Source organism: Narcine bancroftii, chromosome 4 (assembly GCF_036971445.1).
Source record: "Narcine bancroftii isolate sNarBan1 chromosome 4, sNarBan1.hap1, whole genome shotgun sequence".
Taxonomy (NCBI): domain Eukaryota; kingdom Metazoa; phylum Chordata; class Chondrichthyes; order Torpediniformes; family Narcinidae; genus Narcine; species Narcine bancroftii.
Window position 1 is genome coordinate 98,635,073 of NC_091472.1, and position 24,168 is coordinate 98,659,240.

Consider the following 24,168-nt stretch of genomic DNA (forward strand, 5'->3'; position numbering starts at 1 on the left):
CCGTTTTTAATTGCCACGCAATTACCTTATGTGCCCTCTCACCCAATTCATAATAATGCTGCTTAGATCGATTAATTAAACACTCAAATTGATATGTTTGTAATGTAATGTAACATAATTTCAAATTTGCCAAAGCTGCTTTTTTTTTAATCTTCTGTCACATCTTTCTGAAAATCTTTCTCTAATTCAGTAATTCATTTCTCCAACTGTAAACTCTCTGCCATATATTGTTTCTTAACTTTCGTAGTATAACTAATAATCTGCCCTCTTAAATAAGATTTCAAAGCATCCCATAATGCAAAACAACTATCTACAGAATTAACATTCTCAGCCAAGAAAAAAGTAATCTGTTCTTTAACAAAAGAAACAAACTCTTTTTTTTCAATAACATTGTATTAAACCTCCTTAATAATCTGTCGGATGAATGTACCACTTCCGAACTTTCACAAGAAAAAAACAATAAAGAATAATCTGATATAACCCAACTTTTATACTCAGCCTGTAATATTCCACCCTATAAATGTGGCGATACCAAAAAAAGATCTATTCTGGAAAATGAATCATGTTGAAATGAATAAAAAGAGAAATCTTTCTCCATAGGATTAACTCTTCTCCAAATATCCACCACATTTAAATCTTTCATCAAAGCTCCAATTTGTATCGCCATCTTTGATTTCCCTTAGACTTTTCGGGGACCTATCCAATAAAGTATCCAGAACACAATTAAAATTTCCCCTGACTAGAATATTTTCATTAGCCTGATTTAACAACAAAAAAGCTTCTGAAAAAAAACGTTCATCATCTATATTAGGTGCATAAACATTAAATATAAGTCCAAGCTTCAGCAAAAATTTTACAGTTCACCTTCAAAACTCTCCCAGCATTTCCCTCCAAAGATTGTAATTCAAATGGAAAACTCTTATGAATTACGCTATGCCTCTCGCCTTAGAATTAAAAGAAGAAAACACATGACCAACCCAATCTCTCTTCAATTTCCAGTGTCTTTTTCAGTCAAATGTGTTTCTTGCAAAAAAGCAATATCAACTTTCATTTTTTTATATAGTCCAATACTCACTTCCGCTTAATTGGATTATTCAACCCCTGAACATTAAAAGTTGCAAATTTCAAATTAGACATTTCTACAAACTAACAATATGTTCACCCACTATAAAATATCGCTCCCCTTATAAATCCTTAAAATCACAAGCCCTCCCTTAAAAATTTCAAATAAAGAAAAAATCACCCCTAAAAAAATAACACCCTAAAAATCTGGATGTGGTAAAACCCATTAGCAGCAGATGACTGTCAAAGATTTCAGTGCTATCCACCGCCCCCCCCCCAGCCAGACTTTTGTTCATTATTCAGTGAAACACAATCAAATATAATAAATATAATCAACCCAATGATTCCAGTCCCAATGACTGTTCCAGGTCTTCAATATCAAGAAGAATTCGTGTCAGCTCTTCTTTCTTTCCATGCTTCCCATTCTTCCCATTCCCATGCCCACTTCCATTTGCCCTTCTTTTAGGTGACAAAGATGAAGATCGACCATTCCCTTGCAAGTCTGGCAACGAATGGCAAAAATTAATGCATCGTGATCATTTTCAAAAAATTGCCATAAAAAACTTTTAACACCGCAGGGTAACGAAAAGCAAATTTATAACCCTTCCGCCACAATATTTCTTTGGCTGAGTTAAATTCCCGACATCGCCTAATAATTTCTTGTCTCAAATCCACATTAAAAAATACTATTATTTTGAATTGTCATTGGAGTTTGACTTTGTCGTGCCTTCTGCAACGCCAGTTGTAATATCATTTCCCTATCTTGGTATTTCAAACAACGAATTAAAACCGCCTGTGGTGATTGTCCTGAAAACGGCTTCTTACTTAATGCTCTATGTGCTCGATCCAACTCCAAACCTTCTGGAAAAAACTCCTTGCCCAACATCTCAGGAATCCATTTCTTGAAAAATTTTATCAGATCAGAACCTTCAATATCTTCTGGGAGACCCACTATTTTTACATTATTCCTCCAACTTTGATTTTCCAATGAATCAATTTTCATCAATAATTTTTTTCTGAATCCCCCAATCCACAAAAGAATCCTCTACTTTTTCCATTTTTTCCCTATTACGTTCCACTTGATTTTTACATTCAAAAAAAGCTGTTTCAATTTTTTTTAATTATCTTGTACCATATCTACTGATTTTATACATTTTAACTACAGTCATATCTTGCTTCATATTTGTCATTTCTTCACACATAGTACTCATTTTAGTTTTCATTTCCAAAAATCCTCGAGTCATCTGTTTCGATATATTATGCATTTGGTAAGCAATCCCTTCCAAACAGCACACACAGAATCCATTCCGGATTCCATCACCTCTCTTTTGAGGCCTACCTTCCTTAGTCTCAACCTCTATTTGTTCCAGTAAAATTAGATCCTCCCCTTCTTCAGTCACAATTGGTCCTCTTCCGATGCGGTTGTTTGTCTGAACACCCAAGGACGGTACACCAACCTCGTCGGGGCGCTGTCGCTCAGGCTCCCCCACGGCCCACACCCATTCCAATAAATTGCGTACCCATGAAGTGCCGAGAACCGCCGATCGCACAGGTGTATCCTCCGACGCTACACTGCGTGTCCCCGATTCACCCGACAACATTGCAGACTCGAGGGCTCCTCTTTCGTCGGACTGCCCGCGCGCCCGGCTTCATGGGAGCACGGGTCAGCACCAGCCAAACTTGTCATCAAGCCGGCGCCATCTTGCAGAGGCAGGATCAGTGTCCGCATCATACTTGGCCGAGCAGGAGTCCTCTGAGGCCTGGGGACTCCCATCGACGACTCCATGGATAAGGTTTCTTCTGTAATTGAGCTTTCGTTTTTTTCACATTAGTAGCCATTACAGTCACATTAGTAGCCATTCCAAAAAATGAATACTACTTTTAATCACTTTTCTAAATTTTTAAAACGGGTATTAAAAAAACTAGCTGGGGGAAGGTGGATTTGCACGTCTGTCTTCTACGCCATCTTGCCTTGCCGCCCCCCCCCCCCACCAAATTCTCTTTTCCTTGAGTAGTTTGCACTACCAATAGGTAGAAATTTTGCCTAGACCACAGGAAAAAGAATCAGGGTTGTATGTGATGTCATGTATATACTCTGACAATAAATTTGAACTTGAAAGATTTTTTGTGTCCAAGGTCATGCAGAGGGTTGCTTTTGCCATTTTTTACTTGAGCCTCAAGAAAGCAGCCTCTATCGCCAAGGACTATCACCACCCAGGCCTTTTCTCAATTCTACCATTAGGATGGAAATCAAGGAGCCTTAGTCATTAGATTCTGAATGATGAGCCTATAGAAACTCCTCATTTTATTCTCTTTTTTGCACTAATTAATTTTAAATCTTGTATTTACAGAACTGTATGTTATTATTTTACACTTTCATTGCACAAGACTGCTGCTACAGAACAACAAATTTTGTGACCCATTCTTGACAACATACCTGATTCGGTTTCTGAGCTGAACTATGCAATTTATGTCAAATGCATTTTGTGATTGTTTATATTCATATTGAGATTTTGCGAAGGACTCGTTAAGTGAAAAAAAATCTCTAAGTTCTAACTGTGAGTAAGAATAAAATGATATGTCTAATTTTTGTAGTTAGATTATCAAATTAAATCCAAGATCATGACACCTGGAAGCCACTGGGAGTTTCCTTATTATTTCCAGATCTTTAAGGTAGGGACAATGACATCACCTTGTGTACCTGAGGCAGTATTGTTATAACATATCCAAAATCAAACATAATTTATCACTACATATGGAGAGAGAACCTGAAATAACTTAAGGTTGATGATCTTTCATCAGAACTAGGAAAATAACTATTTCCCTCCACAGGTGCTCCTAATCTGAGTATTTCCAAAATCTGTCAAATTTATCAGGCAATCATAAATTCCTTACCCTCTTCATGGAGATTATTAATGGATCAATGACATCCTTGAGCAAAAATGAAGTGCAGCATCTATGCTTTTTCCCAGAAAAATACTAAACAGAAACAAAAATAGTCCTTTTCAAACAATGTTGTATTTTTTCAAACAAAGTTTTGTATGTCAAAATTGGACTGTTGTATATCTGAACTCTCACCTTTTTTAATTGAGAAGTTCAATAGGAAATGTTTACAACAAGAATAAGACAAACTATCAGGAAAACAAGAGAAAGGCAATGTTACTTGTGCTTATTTACTAGCATGTGGTTGGGTATTCAGGAGTTGAGTTACAGGGAAAGATTAAACAGGTTAGGTCTTTATTCCTTGCACCGTAGAAGAATGAGGGGAAATTTGATAGAGGTTTACACAATTATGAGGGTTTTAAACAGAGTAAATGCAAGTCGGCTCTTTGCACCTAGGTTAGGAGAGATAAATACAAGAGAACATGGCTTTAGGGTGAAAGGGGAAATGTTTAGGGGGAACTTCTTCACTCAGAGTGGTGGGAGTGTGGAACGAGCTGTTAAGTGAGGTGGTAAGTTTTAAGAATAAATTGGATAAATACATGGTTGGGAGAGGTCTGGAGGGTTATGAAATGGGTGCAGGTCACTGGAACTAGCGGAATGATGTTTCAGCACAGACTAGAAGGGCCAAATGGCCTGATTACTGTGCTGTAGTGTTCTATGTTTCTAAAGACTCAACAGGTTGATTAAGTTGATTTTTTTTCCCAAGCTGGAGAATCTGAAACCAAGGTCTCAGACTCAAAATAAGGGGTGCCCGTACAGGACAGACAAATTTAATCATGCAGAGAACAATGAACCTCTGCGGCTCGGTTACTAAATATATTCAAGACTGATCAAAGGGTATTCAAGACTGATCAAAGGGTATTTGGATATTAAGGGAATCTAAATATGCAAGGTTGTTGTGGGAAATTATGAACAAGATAATCAATGATTCCACTGAATGATCTTGATGACAAATCAAGTGAAGGGCTGAAAGGCAAGCGTCTGATCTGAAAGTTGCTGTGCAACATTTTTATTTTATTCTATCCAAAAATTACTTCTGTCTGCAGGATGGTCGTTTGGCTGCAGGAGATCAGTTACTTAGTGTTGATGGCCGCAGCCTCGTGGGGCTTTCACAAGAAAGGTGAAGTACATTCTTGCAATTTGTCTTTTGATTCTTTTTATATAATGCCCTCCATATTGTTTGAGAGAAAGATTTTTTTTTCTTTATTTGCCCTAGTGGTCCACAGTTTAAAATTTATAATCAAATAATTAATGTTATTAAAGTGTATATTCCAGATTTTATTAAAGATTATTTGTATACATGTTGGTTTGACCATGTAGAAATTTCAGCATTTTTATACATTGTTCCATCATTTCAACTTTATTCAAACAGCTGCTGGCGAGTAGTGCTCCACTGGTTCATTGTTTGCTCCCATCTTCACCAAGGGATAGTGTGTTGCTTTGGAGAATATTTACTTTTACAATTAAATTTTTTTTAAATTTATTTCCTTGATTATATTTTTTTTGTTATTGCCAGTTGGTTGAGTTGCCAATAACGGATTTTACAGTACAGTGAAATTAACTGATGTGTTAGATTCACTGACATTTGGAAACAAGTCTAAAGTGTGTAAGCTATGAGTTTAAACTTGGATTTAATGTGGTCTGTCGGTTTAAATTATATAGTAGAACTGCGATGACTTCATCCAAATATTGTCATCCTCTTCAACTTCAGTAGGCAAAATTAGATGAGAAGGCAGTTCCCCTCATATTAACCTCACATTTCCTGATGTTCCATTAATGGACTTACGAAATTCAGGGTTCAATGGAGTATTGTGTGCAATTTTGGTCTCCTTAATTGAGAAAGGATATACAGCTTTGGAGGTGATGCATAGGAAATTGACCAGGTTGATTCTGGAAATGAAGGGCTTATGTTATGAGAAGAGATTAAGTGGCCTGAAGCTATACTCATTAGAGTCTTGAAGGATGAGATGGGGATCTGAAAGAAATATATAAAATCATGAAAAAAATAAATGAGAAAGTGGCAGGGAGAGTAGTCTATCTCTGGAATTCTGTGCCCAATGAGATAGTAGAGGCTCCCTCATCAAATGTACAAGAAGTATAGATGTTTGAAGATTATAGGAAATTGAGGTTTATAGGTAATAGGCAGGAAAATGGGTCTAGGTCTGCACCCAGATCACCCATGATGTGACTGAATAGCAGATCTGGTTTAATGAACTAGAAGACCTATGCCACCTCCTATTTCTTGTGTGTTCTTGATAGTTCATAAGGAAAAGAGAAGAATGTAAACTTTCTTTCTAATTGGTCAGTTTTATTCAAATAGTGTAAACTCAACAATTCCAGCAGTCAGTAAATTATTCTTAAACTATAATTACATTTTAAATTAAAACATTCTTTTTCTTTCAGGGCTGCTGAGCTTATGACAAGAACAGGTTCTGTGGTAACCTTAGAAATAGCAAGACAAGGAGCTATTTACCATGGTTTGGCTACTCTACTTAATCAACCTTCTCCAATGATGCAGAGAGGCAAGAATATTTTTGTATTTGGACGTACTTTCTTTTACAATCTTTAATTGAGAACTTAAGTTGCATATTATTTCTTGCATTTTTCTTTTGACATTAAAATAGCTTTTGATTCAAGTCTATGCCAGCTCTCATTACAGTAATCCTATTGGCCCTATTCCCCCTGATTTACTGCCCTGTGGTTCTGCAATTTATTCCATCACATACCCACCAGCTCCCCCTTTTTAATTCTTACCTACACTAAAAGATAATTTATAGTGGCTGGTTAACCTTCTGCACATCTTTGGGATATAAAAAGAAACTAGAGAATCCAGGAGAAACGAGTATTTTTGGAGAGAATATGTAAACTCTACACCAACAACATCTATCATCAGAATTAACTGACTGCTGTACTGTGCTACACAATGCTTCTCCAGATCTATTTGTCTTGTAGCTTTCTGCACCTCCAGTTATATAATACTGTTTATTTTTCTTCCTTGGTAATCATTATGCTCGTAGCTTTTTTAAAGCTCCAGGTGAAATTAAAAATACCAATGGTGCTGTTGTTCTTCCAGTGCCCTTTACCAGCATATTGCCAAAACATACAATCTGGTCATTGATATTGGATCCTGCCAAACTTAATTTTGGTTGCTGTCTCTAAAATCACACTCTTCCAAAATAACTGTTAGTTATCATGTAATGAAATGCTAAGGAATGTGGCCAGAATTTCCTGGAAGCACACTCACCAGTTTTTTGATAAATCTGCATTTACCCTGAAGTGAATATTGGGAGGCTTGATTCTCCCAGTTACAGTTTGAACATATTGAGGTTTTGTTAACTGCACCAACAGAATGTGGTCAGCAAATTGCCAGCAGTTACTTTCTGAAAGCTCAAAACTTTGCTTGTTTGAGAGTCCAAAATCATAGGGAGACATAGGTGTTTAGGGAGGTGAACACTGGTATTTCTAAGAAAATCTAAGCAAATGTGACATTTGAAAAGAATTGTAGTGATTTAGTTTGCAAATTCAAATAAACTGCCTATTGCAGTTCTATTTGTGCTTTAGATGTTCATATAAAATACAATTTAATGAGTGATATTGAGCTTGCTATTTATTGCAGCAGTAGGAAAAAGAATCATGGATGTAAAAGTCCATCTGTTTTATTCCTAATTCATTCTGACATTCTATGATGGTGTTGTTTACACTGGGAGTATTCACCTTAATTTAAGGAGGTTGGTATTGCATGTATGTGATGTGAGTCACAATTGTAGGTAAGGGCATCATTGTGTTCAATTAAAGGCAAATGTATATTACAGGGATAATTATTGAGAAACATAAAAGCTGCAGATGCTGGAATCTTGAGCAAACAAAGAATGCTGGAAGAACTCAGTAGATCACACAGCATCTGTAGGTCAAAATAATCAAAGTTGAGTGTGAACCCTTTATCAATTCTGGATAAACTCAGAAAATTTTTCTGAATTGTTTAATAAGGTGACTGTTAAACTCCTTTGTGTAATAGTTGCCCTTGTTCCAATTATTGCTCTCCCTGACATTTACTGTTCCCTCAACTTGTCTCTTGGTTTTCAATAATCCTAGACTTTAACAGTTAACTTTTTTTGAAATGCACCTGACCTTCAGAATTTTCTAGCATTTTGTTTTATTTCTTAATGTATTCATTTTGTTATTGTTCACTGAATTTCCAGCTAACTGTAAATCAATTTTCACATTTTCAAATCTTGAATCATTAAGGACAGAGTCAAATATTCCAAAATTAAATATTCTGTGGAGAGTCCCATGATTGTCAGTTTCCTGATTTCCATTATTTTCTGGTTTTAGAATTATATTTGTATAGGCATTTTTGAAGAGGTGAAAATTGTCAGTACCTAATTCTTAAGTAAAATTATGCCTAATCATACTTTTTCAGCCTCTGATCGTCGTGGCTCAGGTAAACCCCGTCCAAAGAGTGAAGGCTTTGAATTGTACAACAATAATCCTCAAAATGGAACACCAGAAAGTTCACCGATAGGCTGGACTGAATACAGTGAACCGAAGAAACCAAATGGGGATGACAGATTATTGAAAAACAGAGCAGATCATCGATCTAGTCCCAACGTGGCAAGTAAGAATTATGATAATCAGTCAAGCTGCATAATCACTAATGACACATACACTCAGGAACATAGGTGGCAAGTAATTGTTATGGATTTTAATGGAACATTAAATGAGCACTTACCTGTGCAAAGTTTGAAGATTATTATTTGACCAGTGGGAGTTGGTGAGTCAACGTGAGATCCCATCCACACATGCGCAGCTATTCCTTTACAGTCCAGAGGGGAGAAGCCACTGAACTTAAATGAGCTAAACTAAATGAACCAACCATAACACAAACCTGTGACTGGACATACTTATTACAAACAAAGATCTTTATCCATAAACAAGAAAAAAGGAGGAGGGAGAGGTGGGCACGTTGACTCACCAACTCCCATTGCTCGAATAATAAACATCAAACTTCGCACAGGTAAGTGCTCAATTAATGTTCCATTACTCTTTCCAATGTACATTGGTTTGCCAACGTAAGAGTTTGTAGCTCAGTGGTTTAACCCCTTCGGGTGGTCCAAGAGACCATAATTAGTTCAATGGATCCCCCTTCTGCAGCCTTATTCAGTCTGCTTTGTGTAGGATGGAAGCCATGAAACTCTGCCCCTCTGAATTTAAAGGTTTGTGTTAGAACCTGTTAAAGGTTCTCTCATTACTCCATCCGGCCTGGTGGAGGATATCCCATATAGGGACCTCGGCCCTATTGGCTGCTGAGGTTGCCACTGCTCTAGTTGAATGGGACCCAAACTGAGAAATATCCACTCTAGCCACTCTCATGACCTCCTGCAGTCATCTGGCCAACGTCTGGGAGGTAGCACGCTGATGTAGTTTTTTTATAACATATAAAGAGGTATTTCTCACTTAGTTTAATATGTTTTAACCATACAATATATTCTTCTTAAACAATCCAACACACAATCTTTCATCCTCTCGATATGCATATAATGAAAATTTTGTTCCAATTCTCCCTTGCCTGTTATGTTTCAAAATGTCTGTAATTTGAAAGCTTACACAGTCCTCCTCCCAACAGATATAGTCCATATGAATGCAAGACAAAGTTTGTACCCTCTGAGCTGATGTCAAGGCCACTAGCATTATCAGCTTATAGGACAGGCGACATGTCCAAACTGGAAGTTGGTGACAGTAGTCTTAAATAATCCAAAACAATCTTTATGTCCCAAATTTCCTTGTATTGGGGTACCGGAGGATGCAAGTGGAACACTCCTTTCATAAATTTTTTGATCAGGGGTGATTCATTATCTCATGCTCAGAGTCCTGGAGCGTCAAGAAAGCAGCCAGTACGCTCTTTGCTGTATTCACATAAAACATATCAGTTAGAAAACTCAGTACGCCTCTGATAGAGGCTGACTGTTCATTCAGTCTGATTTGGGCATAGTACCTTTTCCATTTCCCCACATAGAAAGCATACTGTTTTTATAAATACTTTCTCCAAGATGTCCAGAGTTCTAGGCTGCAGAGCATTTATGTGGGTCCTCACTCTCTGATCCTGCAACCTAACATACTTAAGGGAGACAATGGATGAGATATCTTTGACACCGGTTGGATTAGCAGACCTTTGCTTTTCGTGAATACCAATGGACTCCCCACCACATGCCTAAAGAGTTACAGGGAACCAACATTGGGAAGGCCAATTTGGCACTGCCAGCTATCCCGAGGCATCGTCTTCCTGTATCTTATTCAGACACTTCGCTACCAAGGCAAACGGGGGAATGCATAAAAGTTGTATTTTGACCAGTCTGGGGTAAAGGTGTCAATGGCCTCCATTTGGGGATCCGGCAGCCAGGGCACGAACCTCGGAACCTGGGTATTAAGCCTGGATGCAAACAAATCTATCTCTGGCATGCCAAAAATGTCTGCTAGTAGTTTAAAATATTTCTTACCCAGAGTCCACTGAGGGCCATCATTGAATTTTCTAGACATCCTGTTCACCTGTGTGTAAGCCAAACCGGCAGGTAGGCAGCAGTAACCCAAATGTTTCTTTGAATGCATCAATGCCAAGTCTCAATGGCTAACTTGTTACAGGAAGGAGATTTGAAACCTCCCATATTATTGATATAGGCCACTGCTAAAGTGTTATCCAACCTCAGCAGTACATGAATGTCAGCTTCCTTCACACAGAAAGACTTCAGTGCTTAAAAAAAACTTGCCAGCATTTCCAAATAATTGATATCTTATTTTGAGGCCTCCCTGAGCTTCTTTCTGTCTATCTACCTCCAGCAGAGACCTTTTGATTCGTGGCTCACCAACCTTCTCCAGGTCGACCTTTGAGCTCCATCCTTGCGTAAGCCCATGAGATATAGTCAATCCACCATGCCAGGTTGGATATGGCCTCACTTGTTAGCCTCATGGGCCTGTCAAAATATCCCCCAGCTGCCTTAAGACCTGATATTTTGTCCCTTTCCAGGAACCCATAACTTAGCGGACCATATTGTACTGATGGGAAAGCTGTCACCAGTTTCCCAATCAACCTGCCCACCTTTCTTATGGAGTGACAATACTTTGTCATGAGCTCTCTGCAGGCTGTCCAAATTTCTACCACTTTATCCTCTGGCAGGGTAACTTTCATGTCTTCTGTATCAATAATGAAGCCGAGGAATTTTAACCTCTTAGTAAGCACCAGCACTATTTTCTCGATATATAAGAAACCCCCACATGGCTTAATACTCTTGAGGTGGCTTCTACTGCCCTTTTTGTTTCCTCAAATGATCTGCCCATGATGAGGGTATCGTGTAGGTAACCCTTTACCATGAGCCTTTCTTTCCTGAGCCTCGCAAACACCAGCTTCAGTAATGCCCTGGGTGCCAATCTCAGCCCATTCGGCAAAGCCTTATACTACCATAACTCTCCCTTCCAGGAAAATTTCAAGAATTTCCTGTACTGTGAGCAGATTGCGACTGAATAGTATGCATCTTGCAAATCTATCGAGGGCATATAATAGCCCTTGTGTAACATTGGCATCACAGAATATGTTATCCATTTTAAAATGCTTGTACAAGACATATTCGTTAAGATCTGATAAATCCATTATCGCTCTAGTGCCCCCACTTCTTTTGGGTCGCGTGAAGATGTTTGATACAAACCCGTTTTTCATGGCTACAATGTTCAATAACATTTTTCTTTTTTAATGCCATGATCTTGGCATGTATAGCCTCCATAAGTTGCAGTCTGCGTATATATGTATATAGTCCTTTCCTTCTTATCGGAGGGGTTTTCTGTGGATCAAATTTGATTTTATACCCCTTCACTGTCTGCCGAATAGAAGCATCAGTGGTAATATTACACCATCTATCATAGAATAGCATTAATCGACCACCAACCATTAAAGCCTTTTAATTATCAAGTGCACTCAACTATAATTGCATAGCGTTCACTTCCTCGGCCCGCCTTGACTGCGGGCTAGTGCATTCTGGGCCCACCTCTGTGAAGCCTTTTGAGTGGGAAAATTCTGCTGCCGCTGTCTCCAAGGAGGGAGTTACCCTAAAAAAAGACCTGCTGGATGTTGCTGCTTGGAGCAGGAAACTGCCTCAGAAAACCCACTTAAATTCACCCATGTACCTATGATAGGGGTGAAACATAACAGGTTCTCTTGCCTGTGCTCTCAGACCTCTGACCATGCCAGCTGCTGCCTTCTGCTGCTCTTTCAAGTCTTTCATCTGTTTGCTGCGATTGTCACCAAATAGAAATTTCATTACAGCACAAATGAGCATATCTTACATTAACATCAGGCTTAATCAGCTCCTTCCTGAAGGCATTCAGTTCATAGTTTGCAGCCCCAGATTATGTTGTTGGGTCTCCGATAAATCGTGTGAGAGGGTTCATGTGAATATAGTGATATTTTTAACCAGTGACCCCTGTAGTCTTTGCAATTTCATGTCTTTTGCCCTTGTGGGAACTTTCAAATTGTCCCATATCGCAGGGTTTACCTTGGGCACCTCCAACAGAGGGCAATTAACAGGGCAGGGGTACTTCATGATGGATTCTTCTTGCACTATCTCCTGAAAAGTATTCGATACCCTATAAGTTATTGATCCCGCAATATCATCCTCTAATGGCTGCCGATACCCCTCAGTACTGCAAACTTCATGGCAATAGTCAGTATATGGCTCTCATCCTGGCTGGCCTGAGCAGTGTATGGGGATTTGGGTAACTTGGCTTCCATTACCGGCCCTTCATCATATTTCCATGCATAATCATAAATGTCCTCCCCTGCTCTGATAGTGTAGGAAACTTATTCACCATGGCCTCCAATTTGTCTAGACAACTTACAATTTTGTCGCTGGTCGAGGCATCTGCTCTCATGCAGGCCTTACTCTTGGACCCCAATAGAGCAGATGCCCGTCATACAGAGACCACACCCTTCCTCGGACTTTTTCTGGTGGTTATTCTCGCCCACTGAGTTGGCGGCTTCGCTATGCGATCTGTTAAATTTGAATCCAGTCCTACCTGCTCTTCGCAGCCATTTGATGAACTGAGCTCTAATTGTCTTATGCAGCAGCATAATGGTATCACTGCTTGCTTTTTGAAACCCTGACTTCCATGAAGCCAGGTGGTGCAGCCAGACATGGACTCCACCTTCAGTGAAGGTTGATCTCTGTCGTCTGATCCCACCCCCAGAGGAAGTAGATTGACATCGCTGCTTTCGTTTTCAGACCCCCAACTTCATCAAAGCTAGGTCAGTGCAGCCACCTTTGGGCCCCACCTTCAATGAAGGTAGGCCACTGCTGCCTGATCCCACCCCCAACAGAGGTAGATCAGAGGTAGACATTGCACCCCAGCAGGCCCACTGGATTTTTGGCACTAACGAAGCGCTGTGGGAGGCTTTTAATGGAGGCCTTCCTCCTCAGGCTCTTGCCATCCTGCCTTTGCCCCAGCCCTTCATCGGGACCCGGGAACCTCCCACTGGTTGTCCCAGACCTCCACCTCCGGAGGGCTACATCAGGGCCTCCTCTCATCGGGAGCTGTGAACCTTCCACTGATAGTCCCTGAATTTTTACTGCTCACCTCCTCTAGAGGGCTCGTTCGTTTGATGTTGATTTTTAACTATCATAGACAAATTTCCCAGTGTAAATATAGTAATCCTAGTTCTATTGAAAAATCCTTGCTCTAAAACATAAACTGTTTTTCTTTCCAGAGATGCTGCCTAATCTACTGAGCATTTTCTATTTCAGATTTCCAGCTTCTATTTTATTATTATTAATCTCTACATCCTTGACAGAGTTGGGAAACGGAAAAGAGAAGAAAATTGGAACATCTTGGTGGCTGAAAAATATCATATTTCAACCCCAAGGATCTTATCATCCACGCTCATGAAGTGTCCAATAATGATACATACCAATATACGAAAATTAAATCACCAATCCAGGAATGTGTAGAGATGATTTGGAGAAATTCAGATTGACTTGCACTTGGGGTGGCACGGTCAGTGTAGCAGTTAGCAAAACCTTGTTACAACGCCAACAATAAGCGATTAGGACTGGGGTTCAAATCCTACACCGTCTGTAGGGAGTTTGTACATTTACCCGTGTCTGCATCGGTTTTCCCCTGGGGCTCTGGTTTCCTCCCATCCTTCAAAACATACCAGGGGTTGTAGGTCAGTTGGAAGTAATTGGGCGGCACAGGCTCATGGTCCAAAAGGGCCTGTTACCATGCTATATGTCAAATGTAAAATTTTTTTTAATTACATTTAAAGTACACTAATAGCCATTTCATCAATGCTGCCAAGGGGACAAAGACGTATTAATTCCTAGGGTTGATTTGCACACTGCCTGTTGCAGAACTAGTCTGACCACACTGTCCTTCAGGATTTGGCTAGCACAATTAATAGTGGTGCTATCAGTCCATTTCTGGTAAGGGAAATCTAGCACAAGATATTGCTAGAAAAATGAGTTTAATGAGGGAGGGACAAACGTTTATACTCTTTGGTTGAAGTTCTCAACTCATTTTCATAGACTGTATCTGTAAAGAGATTATGGACATCTGCTTAAATCTTAATTCATACAATTTACAATAAAGTGTTCATCACAAGGAGGAATAATTCTCTTCATCTTGAAAGAGATGCTAGTGCATCTAGCTTAAGTTGTATGTAGAACCTAGAACAGTGCAGAAACAGGTCCTTCATCCCATCATGTCTGTGGCAGAAACTGTTGTTAAAACTAATCCAATCTGCCCACATCACCTGGTGTATATCCCTCTATTTGCTGTCTGTCAAGCTGCCTCTTAAACATTGCTATCATACCTGCTTCCACTATCTCCCTTAGCAATGCATTTCAGGCACCTACCACTCTGTATGTTTTTTTAATTGCCTCCTAAATCTCCTTTAAACTTTCCCTATTTCATCCTTTCGTATTTGACAGTTCCACTGTGACAGATTATGTTGTATTTGTATTGTATATAGATAGGTTTTTGGGAGATAAATTGGGGCAGGTTTTTTTAGTGTAGGTCACATACAAACACTTTAAAACAGATCTTATTTAAAATACTGGAGCTCTGCTCATGCTCAACTTGTCGGGGCCTCAGAGCCTTTGCAAAAGCTTGGAGAGTGCCCAAGAGACTTCACTAATAGATTGTTGTTTACAAAAAGGCAACAAATGAAAGAACTTGTCAGAGCCACAGACTGTCTGGAGTGGAACTTGCTGTTCTAGGAAGGTCATTTGGTTTTGCAAGCAGAGAGAGTAAAACAGGCCTTTTCACTGTGAGCGAGAGAGAGCGAGAGAGAGAGAGAGAGAGAGAGAGACACACACACAGATCAGTTCTGCAATTTTACAGTCAGCAGCAGCAGCTGGGACTGGAATAGGACAAGCTGGCAAGCTTGTGGAAAACCCCAATTGGAAGACAGGTTGTGAGTGCTTAGTTCAGCCTGCTCAAAACCCTTGTGGTTCATGCAAGAGGAGAGGACTGGCTGTCTAATGTTTCACTTGAAATAAGAGAAACAAAAAGGGACTCTGTGGTGACCTGAAGAAAGAGGTCACCACATCTGGAAATCCCTGATGGGGCATGTTTCTTCAGCAAGACACTGATGTGGCCGATTAAAAGGGATCAGTTTGTGTTCAGGAAAAACAAATCTCTCTCTGAAATCCAACAAGAACTTTCCTGAACGGTAACCATTTACCTTTCAAGCACTAAAGCCTGGTGAACTTTATAAATGTTAAATCTGTGCACAATATTAGAATTGCCTGCAACCAGTGAACTTGGAGGAATGAAAAGTGAGATAGAACTGTGAATCAAAGAACTTTTCTGAACTCACACACACATTACATACATGTGCGTTTAGAATTAGAAGGGGGTTAAGTTAGGTTAGTTAAATCAATAATGATAAGTTAAAGTGTGATTTTGTTTTCATGTTCAAAGATAATTAAAAGCAACTTTTGTTTAAGTAACCATTTGTCTTGGTGAATATCTATTGCTGCTGGGTTTTGGAGTCCTCTGGGCTCGTAATACCACTCTGCAGATAAAAGACTGACTGTCTCCTCTGTCAACTTGCCCTTTAGCCTCTGAAGCTTCAGAGACAAAAATCCAAGTTTTTTTCAAATTATAATGCCAGTCAGCATCTAGGTGATCCTCTTTTGCACCCTCAAGTTGCCACTTCCTTACTGTAATGCAACAACCAGAACCTCACACAATACTTCAAATTTTGCATAAGCAATTTTATACAGCTGCAGTGGAAGGGTTTAAATTTAAATGTTTTCTTTCCCTGCTTAAAATTGCATAACATTCATTTTTTTAATGTCTGTGTCATTTTAGTTTGTGACTAAAATACTTCAGTAGGCCTGTATTTAAATGTATTTGTTTTGCATTGTTGTGATTCTTGTGAATACTATTTTAGTATTCAATTGCTTTCTGAATCTGAAGAACATGCCACATAATCTTTGCAAAAAATTTTGTGCAATTAATAAATAACAGTAAAACTGAAAATTGTAAACCATGTTTGTATCAGTGGTGTAACTAAGCTGAGACATAACCTTTTGAGTTTATTCTTTAATTATAATTCTAAAACCAAAAATATGGAAGATATTTACATTTAAATTAAAAATTTGGAAGCTCCTGTACAATGTAACGAGTAATTGCTTTCTTTCTTTGTTTTTGGTGAAAAGACCAACCTCCAAGTCCTGGGGCAAAGCCTGTTTACTCTACTGCACCTACCTCTAAAATTCAGTCTGTCTCCACTGGGAACCTTTGTGCTGAGGTATGTATATATTCAAAAGAAGCTACTAATAGCATACCAGTAATCCATAAATGTTATAAATATTTGCTTTAATCTGTTAGTTTGTCCATTGTTACTTTTTGACACTAATAATTATTTGAATCCATGATATACTACATAATGTGGAAGCCTGATATTCCAGGATAAATTGAATGTAAATTTTTGTCCTACTGTTCATAAATGACATTTGCTACAGTGAGCAAGCACAGGTACACGATCCTTTATCCGGACATCTAAAATCCAGAAAGCTCCAAAAACTGGACTTTTTTGTGGAGCGCTTGTTTGGTGATCCGACTCACGCAGGTATGACATGGCAACGCTTGAAAGGTAGCCCGCCACTTGGTGTCAAGTGTCAGTTGTAGCTCAACTGTCGTAGAGAGAAGACGTCCATTTTCTGTTCGCTGTCTTTGTGTTGTTTCTTGTGACTTTGTATATAAAAATGTCAAAAGAATTGCAGAAACCTCAATGGATAACACCGAGAAAAAGAAAAGAAAACATTTTTCATTATCAATAACACAGAAAGTGGAGTTAGAACAGAAACTTGATTGTGGTGTGTCTGTGTGCCGGCTCACTGAAGAATATGGTGTTGGAGTTAGCACTGTGTATGACTTGAGGAAACAGAAAGACAAGTTACTGATGTTTTACAGTAACAGTGATGATCACAAACTTATGAAAAATAGGAAAACACTACATAGACATAGGGTGAAAAATTAAGATATCAACTGTGTGATGATGGAATGGATTTGACAACGAAGAAGGGATCATATGCTGCTCAATGGCTTGTTGGTTATTAAACAAGCTAGAATGTATCATAAAGAATTGAACATTGAAAGAGAGTGTCAATATTCAGAAGGTTGGCTGCACAAATTTAAGAAGCGTCATGATGTAAAATATCTGAAAATTTGTGGTGAAAAAGCTTCTGCTGATTATGAAGCTGCGGAAAATTACATCGACGAATTTGCCAAGATCATATCCGATTTAAAAACCTTTCTCCTGAACAAATTTACAATGCTGATGAAACAGCTTTGTACTAGCGCTATGTTCCAAGAAAAACTTTAACAACGGCAGATGACATAGATTTTAAGGATGCTAAGGAAAGGTTAACTATTCTTGGATGTATCAATGCAGCAGGCACACACAAGGTGAAGTTGGCAGTCATTGGAAAAAGCCAACGTCCGAGATGTCTGAAAGATGTACTTAATTTACCTGTGCATTATTATGCAAACAGGAAAGCATGGGTAACCCAAGAAATATTTTCTGACTTGTTCAGTAACCACTTCGTATCAGCGCCACGAGCTCATTGTAGACAAGCTGGACTGGAATAAAACTGTAAAATTCTATTGTTCCTGGACAACTGCTCTGCACATCCCCCTGCCGAACTTCTTGTGAAAAATAATGTTTTCGGTATTTACTTGTGACATCTATTTTACAGCCTTGTGATCAAGGAATTTTATGCTCCCTGAAGAGCAAGTATAAAAATCATTTTATGAACTGTGTGCTTGAAGCAGTCAACAAAGGAGTAAGAATGCAAGACTACCTGAAACAGTTCACTTTTAAGGATACCATTTACGCAGTTGCTACTGCTTGGAATTATGTTGATAAATCAACACTAACAAATGCTTGGCACAGAATTTGGCCAATAACGATGTTTGATTAAAAAGGATCCTATCAATGATGAGTTTGAAGGATTTTGTGTCACTAATGAGAAGATGATATCAGACCTCCTAACTTACGCTGGAAGTCTAAGTAAGCTAGAAGAAGCGGACATTGAAGAAATGCTGAACATTGACAATAATGCACCTCTTGTGCATTCCTTGAATGATGGAGAAATTGCTGAAATGGTGTTAAATACGAATAAGAATGAAGATAGTTGTGATGATGACATAGTCAACACAGGTGAAAACATTCCTATAGACGATATGGTAAAAATTTGTGATCAGTTAATAGCTGGCCTTAAACAACGTGCATTTATAAGTGAGCAACAGATTATGGGAGTTTACTCAATTAAAGAGACATTGCTTTGACAAAAACCTATGCTGATGAGACAGATGACATTTGAAGAAGTCTGTAAAAATGCCTTCTCTCATAGTGCTACTTCATCACTTAAGAATCCCATTCCTGTCGCATCATTGGAAGTCTGCCTGCAATCTGATTATGACATTGGTGACTCTGGCGGACCCTCTTCCACAGCTTAACTGCAGCTACGTATTTAGCCTAGCTTGAACAAATTTATGGCTGTAGCATATAAAAAAACTGTAACAGTATTCTTTCTTTATTCAAATTAGTATGAACACTCGTGCGTTTCTCTACAGAAATATTGCGGTAATGTATATACTTATGGATCGTGTATTTTTGTTTCAAATTATCCCACTACAGGTATTTCATTGTTCATTACCAGTATATTACTCTATAAATAAATTGTAATAATGTTTTCCCACTGATTGTGAGTATTCAGATGTTCTTTCTGCCGGAGTAGGACGTCTGTTTTGATGTCTCATTTACAGTCGTGCTTTCGTTCTGAAATACGGAAAAATCCGAAATTTTGAAAACGCTGTCCCCCAAGGGTTCCGGATAAAGGATCGTGTACTATACTTAAAATAGTTCATACAGATCACTTTGGTTAAAGATTGTTGTAATTGACAGGGTGTAGTTTTTTAAAAATCAGTGCTTGAGAACCTTAACTGCAGCGTGATAGCTTTTTAAATTTATGATCAAGGTCAGAATTTAACTTAAATTCTGAAATTGATTATACCAGTTTGAACAACTGTATATCTTACAAGTTATTTAAGCTTGTCAGTGTTGTTTGTATTTATTGCTATAGTCTTATTGCTTTTCCATAATATAGTTTTCTTAAAAGCTTGCCTGTTTTGGAAATATATTAGACTGTCAAAGATAGAATGCCTTTTTACAGTTCATCGTAGGATTTTGTGTTAAAGCAATGGTTCTCAACCTTTTTTCTTACTATTCACATACCACTTTAAGTATTCCTTATGCCATAGGTGCTCTGTGATTAGTAAGGGATTGCTTAAGATGGTATGTGGGTGGAAAAGAAAAAGTTAGAAAACCACTGTTTTAATTGTACCTAATTGACTCATTATGTGCACGGTTTCAGAACTCCAAAGAAAATGAGCCAATGACAATTCTTCTCAAGCAAAACATTTCAGTTACAGTTGGGTCTAGAGCAGTGGTTCTCAACCTTCCCTCCCACTCACATCCCACCTTAAGCAATCCCTTACTAATCACAGAGCACTAATGGCTTAGGGATTACTTAATGTGAGTGGAAAAAGGTTGAGAACCACTGTGTTAAAGTCACCCACTGACTTTTGCACTTAACAAAAAGGGCATTGAGAAATTGGAATGTCAGAGTTGAAGTAAAGATTTTCATAAGTGACTTCATTCAATCTGCTTGAAACGTAATGGCAATATATCACCATAATATTGCATGTTTAACTGATGGGATCTAGAAGGATGAGTAGTTTGAGAACAAAAATGTGTATTTAAAGAAATATAGTACTAACTTTAAAAGTTAATAAAGATTTTGTCTTAGAAGTATAAAATAAAATTTAATTAAAATAAAACCTCATTTAGACCTTTTATAAATTTAGCTTACAGTCAAGTGACTGCAGTTCCATCCTGTCCTTGGGTGCTGCATATGGGGAGCTTGCAGGTTATCTCTGTGACTGCATAGATATCCTCTCATATCCTTTAGTCATGTGTGTTGATTGGCTAATTGGCCATTCTAAATTGCTGTGAGTGGTAGAAACTTTGGGGAGTTAGTATAAATGGGAAGCTGATGGCCATCGCAGGGCTTGTTTGTGTGCTGGATCTCTAAGACAGTGTCAAAATAGGGTTCACACTGAAATAGTGGTGAGTGCTTTTCAAGTGCTGTTGAAAGTTTAGTGGCAGTCATATTATTAAAGTACTTTATCCTCTAAATTATTATCATATTTTAAATGTATGATATCATGAATGTTTGTTAATTTTAATAAATTGGTAATTCTGCTTATAGGAACAATTATTGCCCACAAGACCTGAAGCATATCCAATTCCGACACAAACATACACCAGAGAATACTTTACCTTCCCAACATCAAGATCCCAAGATAGAGTGAGTCCTGTTCCTGGTCAATGGCATCATTATGATGAGCGGGTGATGATGCAGGAGCAGTCCTTCAGTGGCAATGTACAGGTAGGATGGTACTGACTGTCTAGCTAAGACCTAAATTAAAGGAATCATCCAAAATGTTTTGGGTAGGTCAGACTTTGAAGAGAATAGGAAGAATTGCATTCCAGGTTTGCACAATTATCAAATAATATAACAGAGTAATTGGTCATTCAAAATATGATCAATTCTGTTCTTGAATCTTTCAATACAATGTATCCTCCTGAAGAGATGAGTCTGTAATTTAAGCCAACATATACATAATATTGCATTTAAAAACAAACTACTCCAGGAATTTAGCCATAAAAAAACATATTTAACTGTTCAATTTAATATACTGTTATTTCAAAATAGTTAAAGCAAGTTATTCTCCAGCAATTTTAACTGTTTACTGGTGTTTCAAGAATATACAGAAAATCTAAAACACTACATTTCATACATTTATAGAGACTCATTGATGGGGTCAACTATGTGGATCTTTAATTAATAGCTGTTTTATTTTAAATGAGTTCTGTAGTTGGGATAGAGGGATCATCATGATGGAAATGTAGGAAAAATATCTTTGGCCTCACAAGAGGAATTTTAAAAAATAGCTGTAGAACATAGAACTATATAGCACAGAATAGGCTCTTCGGCCCTCAATGTGCCGATCCATATACTCCTTCCTTAAAAAAAGTACTAAACTCTCCCTACCCCATAAGCCTCGATTTTTCTTTCATCCATGTGCCTCTTATATGTCCCCAGTGTTTCAGTATCCACCACCATCCAAGGCATTCCAGGCACCCACAACTCTGTGTTTTAAAAAAAAAACAAACATACCCCTGATATCTCCCCTAAACTTCCCTCCCTTCACTTTGTACATCTGTCCTCTGGTGTTTGCAGATCCTGCCCTTGGAAACAGGTGCTGTTTCGTCATTTTCATTATGCCTCTCATAAGCTTATCTCTAGATGACAGAGATGACCTCTTATCTTATCCTTCAACGCTCCATAGAGAACCTTGCCTTAGAAGACTTCTTTTCCAATCCAGGCAACATCCTGGTAAATCTCCTATACACCTTCTCCATAGCTTCCACATTCTTCCTACAATGAGGTGACTTGAACTGAACCAGAGAATTGTAGAGTTGCAACATGACTATTCAACTCCTGAACTCAGTCCCTCTATTAGTGAAGCCCAGCATCCCATAAACTTTAACTATCCTATCAACCTCTGCTGCGACCTTGAGGGATGTATAGATTTGAACATTTGAACCATAAGGTCCCTCTGTACACCCACACATTTAAGTAACCGATCATTAACCCTGTACTCAGCCTTCTGATTTGTCCTTCCAAAGTGCATCTCCTCACACTTATCTGGATTGAAATCCATCTGCTACTTTTCTGCCCAACTCTACATTCTGTTTATATCTTCTTGTAATCTTCGACACCCTTCAGCTCCATTCACTTACTGACCCATCCTTCTGCCCCTTCATCCAGGTCATTTATAAAAATCACAAGGAGCAGGGATCCCAGAGCAGATCCTTGTGACACTCCAGTAGTCACCAGCCTCCAGGCAGAATATTTCCCTTCCACTACTACTCTCTGCTTTCTTCCTACAAACTAATTTTTTATCCACACAGCCAAAGTTCTACTGATCCCGTGCCTCATGACTTTCTGGATGAGTCTCTTGTGGGGGACCTTGTTAAATGCCTTGCTAAAATCCATGCAAGCCACATCTACTGCTCTACCCTCATCAATTTCTTTTGTTACCTCCTCAAAAAAACTCAATTAGACTCTTGTGGCACATCCTTTGCTTCATAAAGCCATGCTGGCTATCCTTGATTAGACTGTTCTTTTCCAAATGCTCATAGATCCTATCCTTAAGAATCCTCTATTATTTTGCACACCCTGACGTAACACTCACCGGTCTATAATTTCCAGGATTTTCCCTATTAACTTTATTAAACAAGGGGGCTACATTTCTACATTTGCCATTCTCTAATCCACTGACAATTCCTCTGCGACCAAAGAGGATCACAGCTACTGCCTCAGCTATCTCTTCTCTCAATTCTCACAGCATCTGGGGAATATCGCGTCCGGCACTGGGGACATCAATCTTGATGTTTTTAAGAAGATCAAACACTTCCTCTCCCTTAATCTTCACATTGTGCAGCACAAAGGCCTGTTCAATTTCGACCTCACTGTGATCAAGATCCTTTTCTCTTGTGAATACTAATGCAAAGTATTCATTTAGAACCTCCCCAACCTCCTCCACCTCCAGACACGTTGCCTCCTTTATCCCTTAGCGGCCCCACCTTCATTCTCGTCATCCGACGCATAGAACACCTTGGAGTTATCCTGAATTCTACATGGCAAGGCCTCTCATGACCCCTTCAAGCTCTCCGTAGTTCTCATGAGCCCTTCCTGTTTTCTGCTTCCTATATCTAATGTATGGTTCCTTCTTCCTCTTGACTTGTTGCCTGACCCATTTCAACAGCTACAGTTCCCTTTTCCTACTATCCTTTTCTTGTCCCAGTGGAACAAATCTATCCTGAACAAGTGGTCTCTAATCTTCCTCTGTGCTTTCACCCTTAAACATCTGTTTCCAATTTACTCTCGCTAGTTCCTTCCTCATCCCTTCATAATTAGTTCTTCCCCAGTTAAGTACTTTCCCTTTTAGACTTTCCCTTTTATCCTTATCCATAGCTATGTTGGAGCTAAGGGAGTTGTGATCACTCTCACCAAAATGCTCCCCCACCAAGAGTTCCACCACTTGACCAAGTTCATTCCCCAGAACTAAGTACAGTTCTACCTGTTGTTATAAAAGCATGAAAATTTATGAAGGGTGCAGAGATTTACAAGATGTTGCCACATCTTGAGAATTTTGGCAAAGAGGGTTTGGCTATGCTGGAGTTGTTCTCGCCGGAACAAAGGAGGCACAAATGGAATAATGTTTAGACAAGTTGAGTAAGGGGATCCTATTTATCTGAGAGACAAGATCAGAGGTAAGGAATCATAGGTTCAAAGTAATTGATGGAAGGATTGGAGGTAAACTGAGGAACTTTTTTTCACCCAAGTAGTGGTATGGTCTCCTTTGGCTTGGCTTCGCGGACAAAGATTTATGGAGGGGGTAAATGTCCACGTCAGCTGCAGGCTCGTTTGTGGCTGACAAGTCCGATGCGGGACAGGCAGACACAGTTGCAGGGGAAAA

At 38.8% G+C, this 24,168-nt stretch overlaps 1 protein-coding gene across 7 annotated transcripts in view; it reads left to right on the forward strand.

Moving 5' to 3' along the window:
- The window catches only part of afdna (afadin, adherens junction formation factor a), a 310,032-nt gene that overhangs the window by 253,647 nt on the left and 32,217 nt on the right, over positions 1-24,168 (forward strand). For all 7 annotated transcript variants that reach the window (XM_069932147.1, XM_069932152.1, XM_069932148.1 and 4 more), the window contains 5 exons: positions 5,052-5,125; positions 6,409-6,527; positions 8,426-8,620; positions 16,710-16,801; positions 20,829-21,008. In XM_069932147.1, the coding sequence (XP_069788248.1) occupies positions 5,052-5,125; positions 6,409-6,527; positions 8,426-8,620; positions 16,710-16,801; positions 20,829-21,008 (660 nt within the window). The remainder of the gene's footprint in view (positions 1-5,051; positions 5,126-6,408; positions 6,528-8,425; positions 8,621-16,709; positions 16,802-20,828; positions 21,009-24,168) is intronic.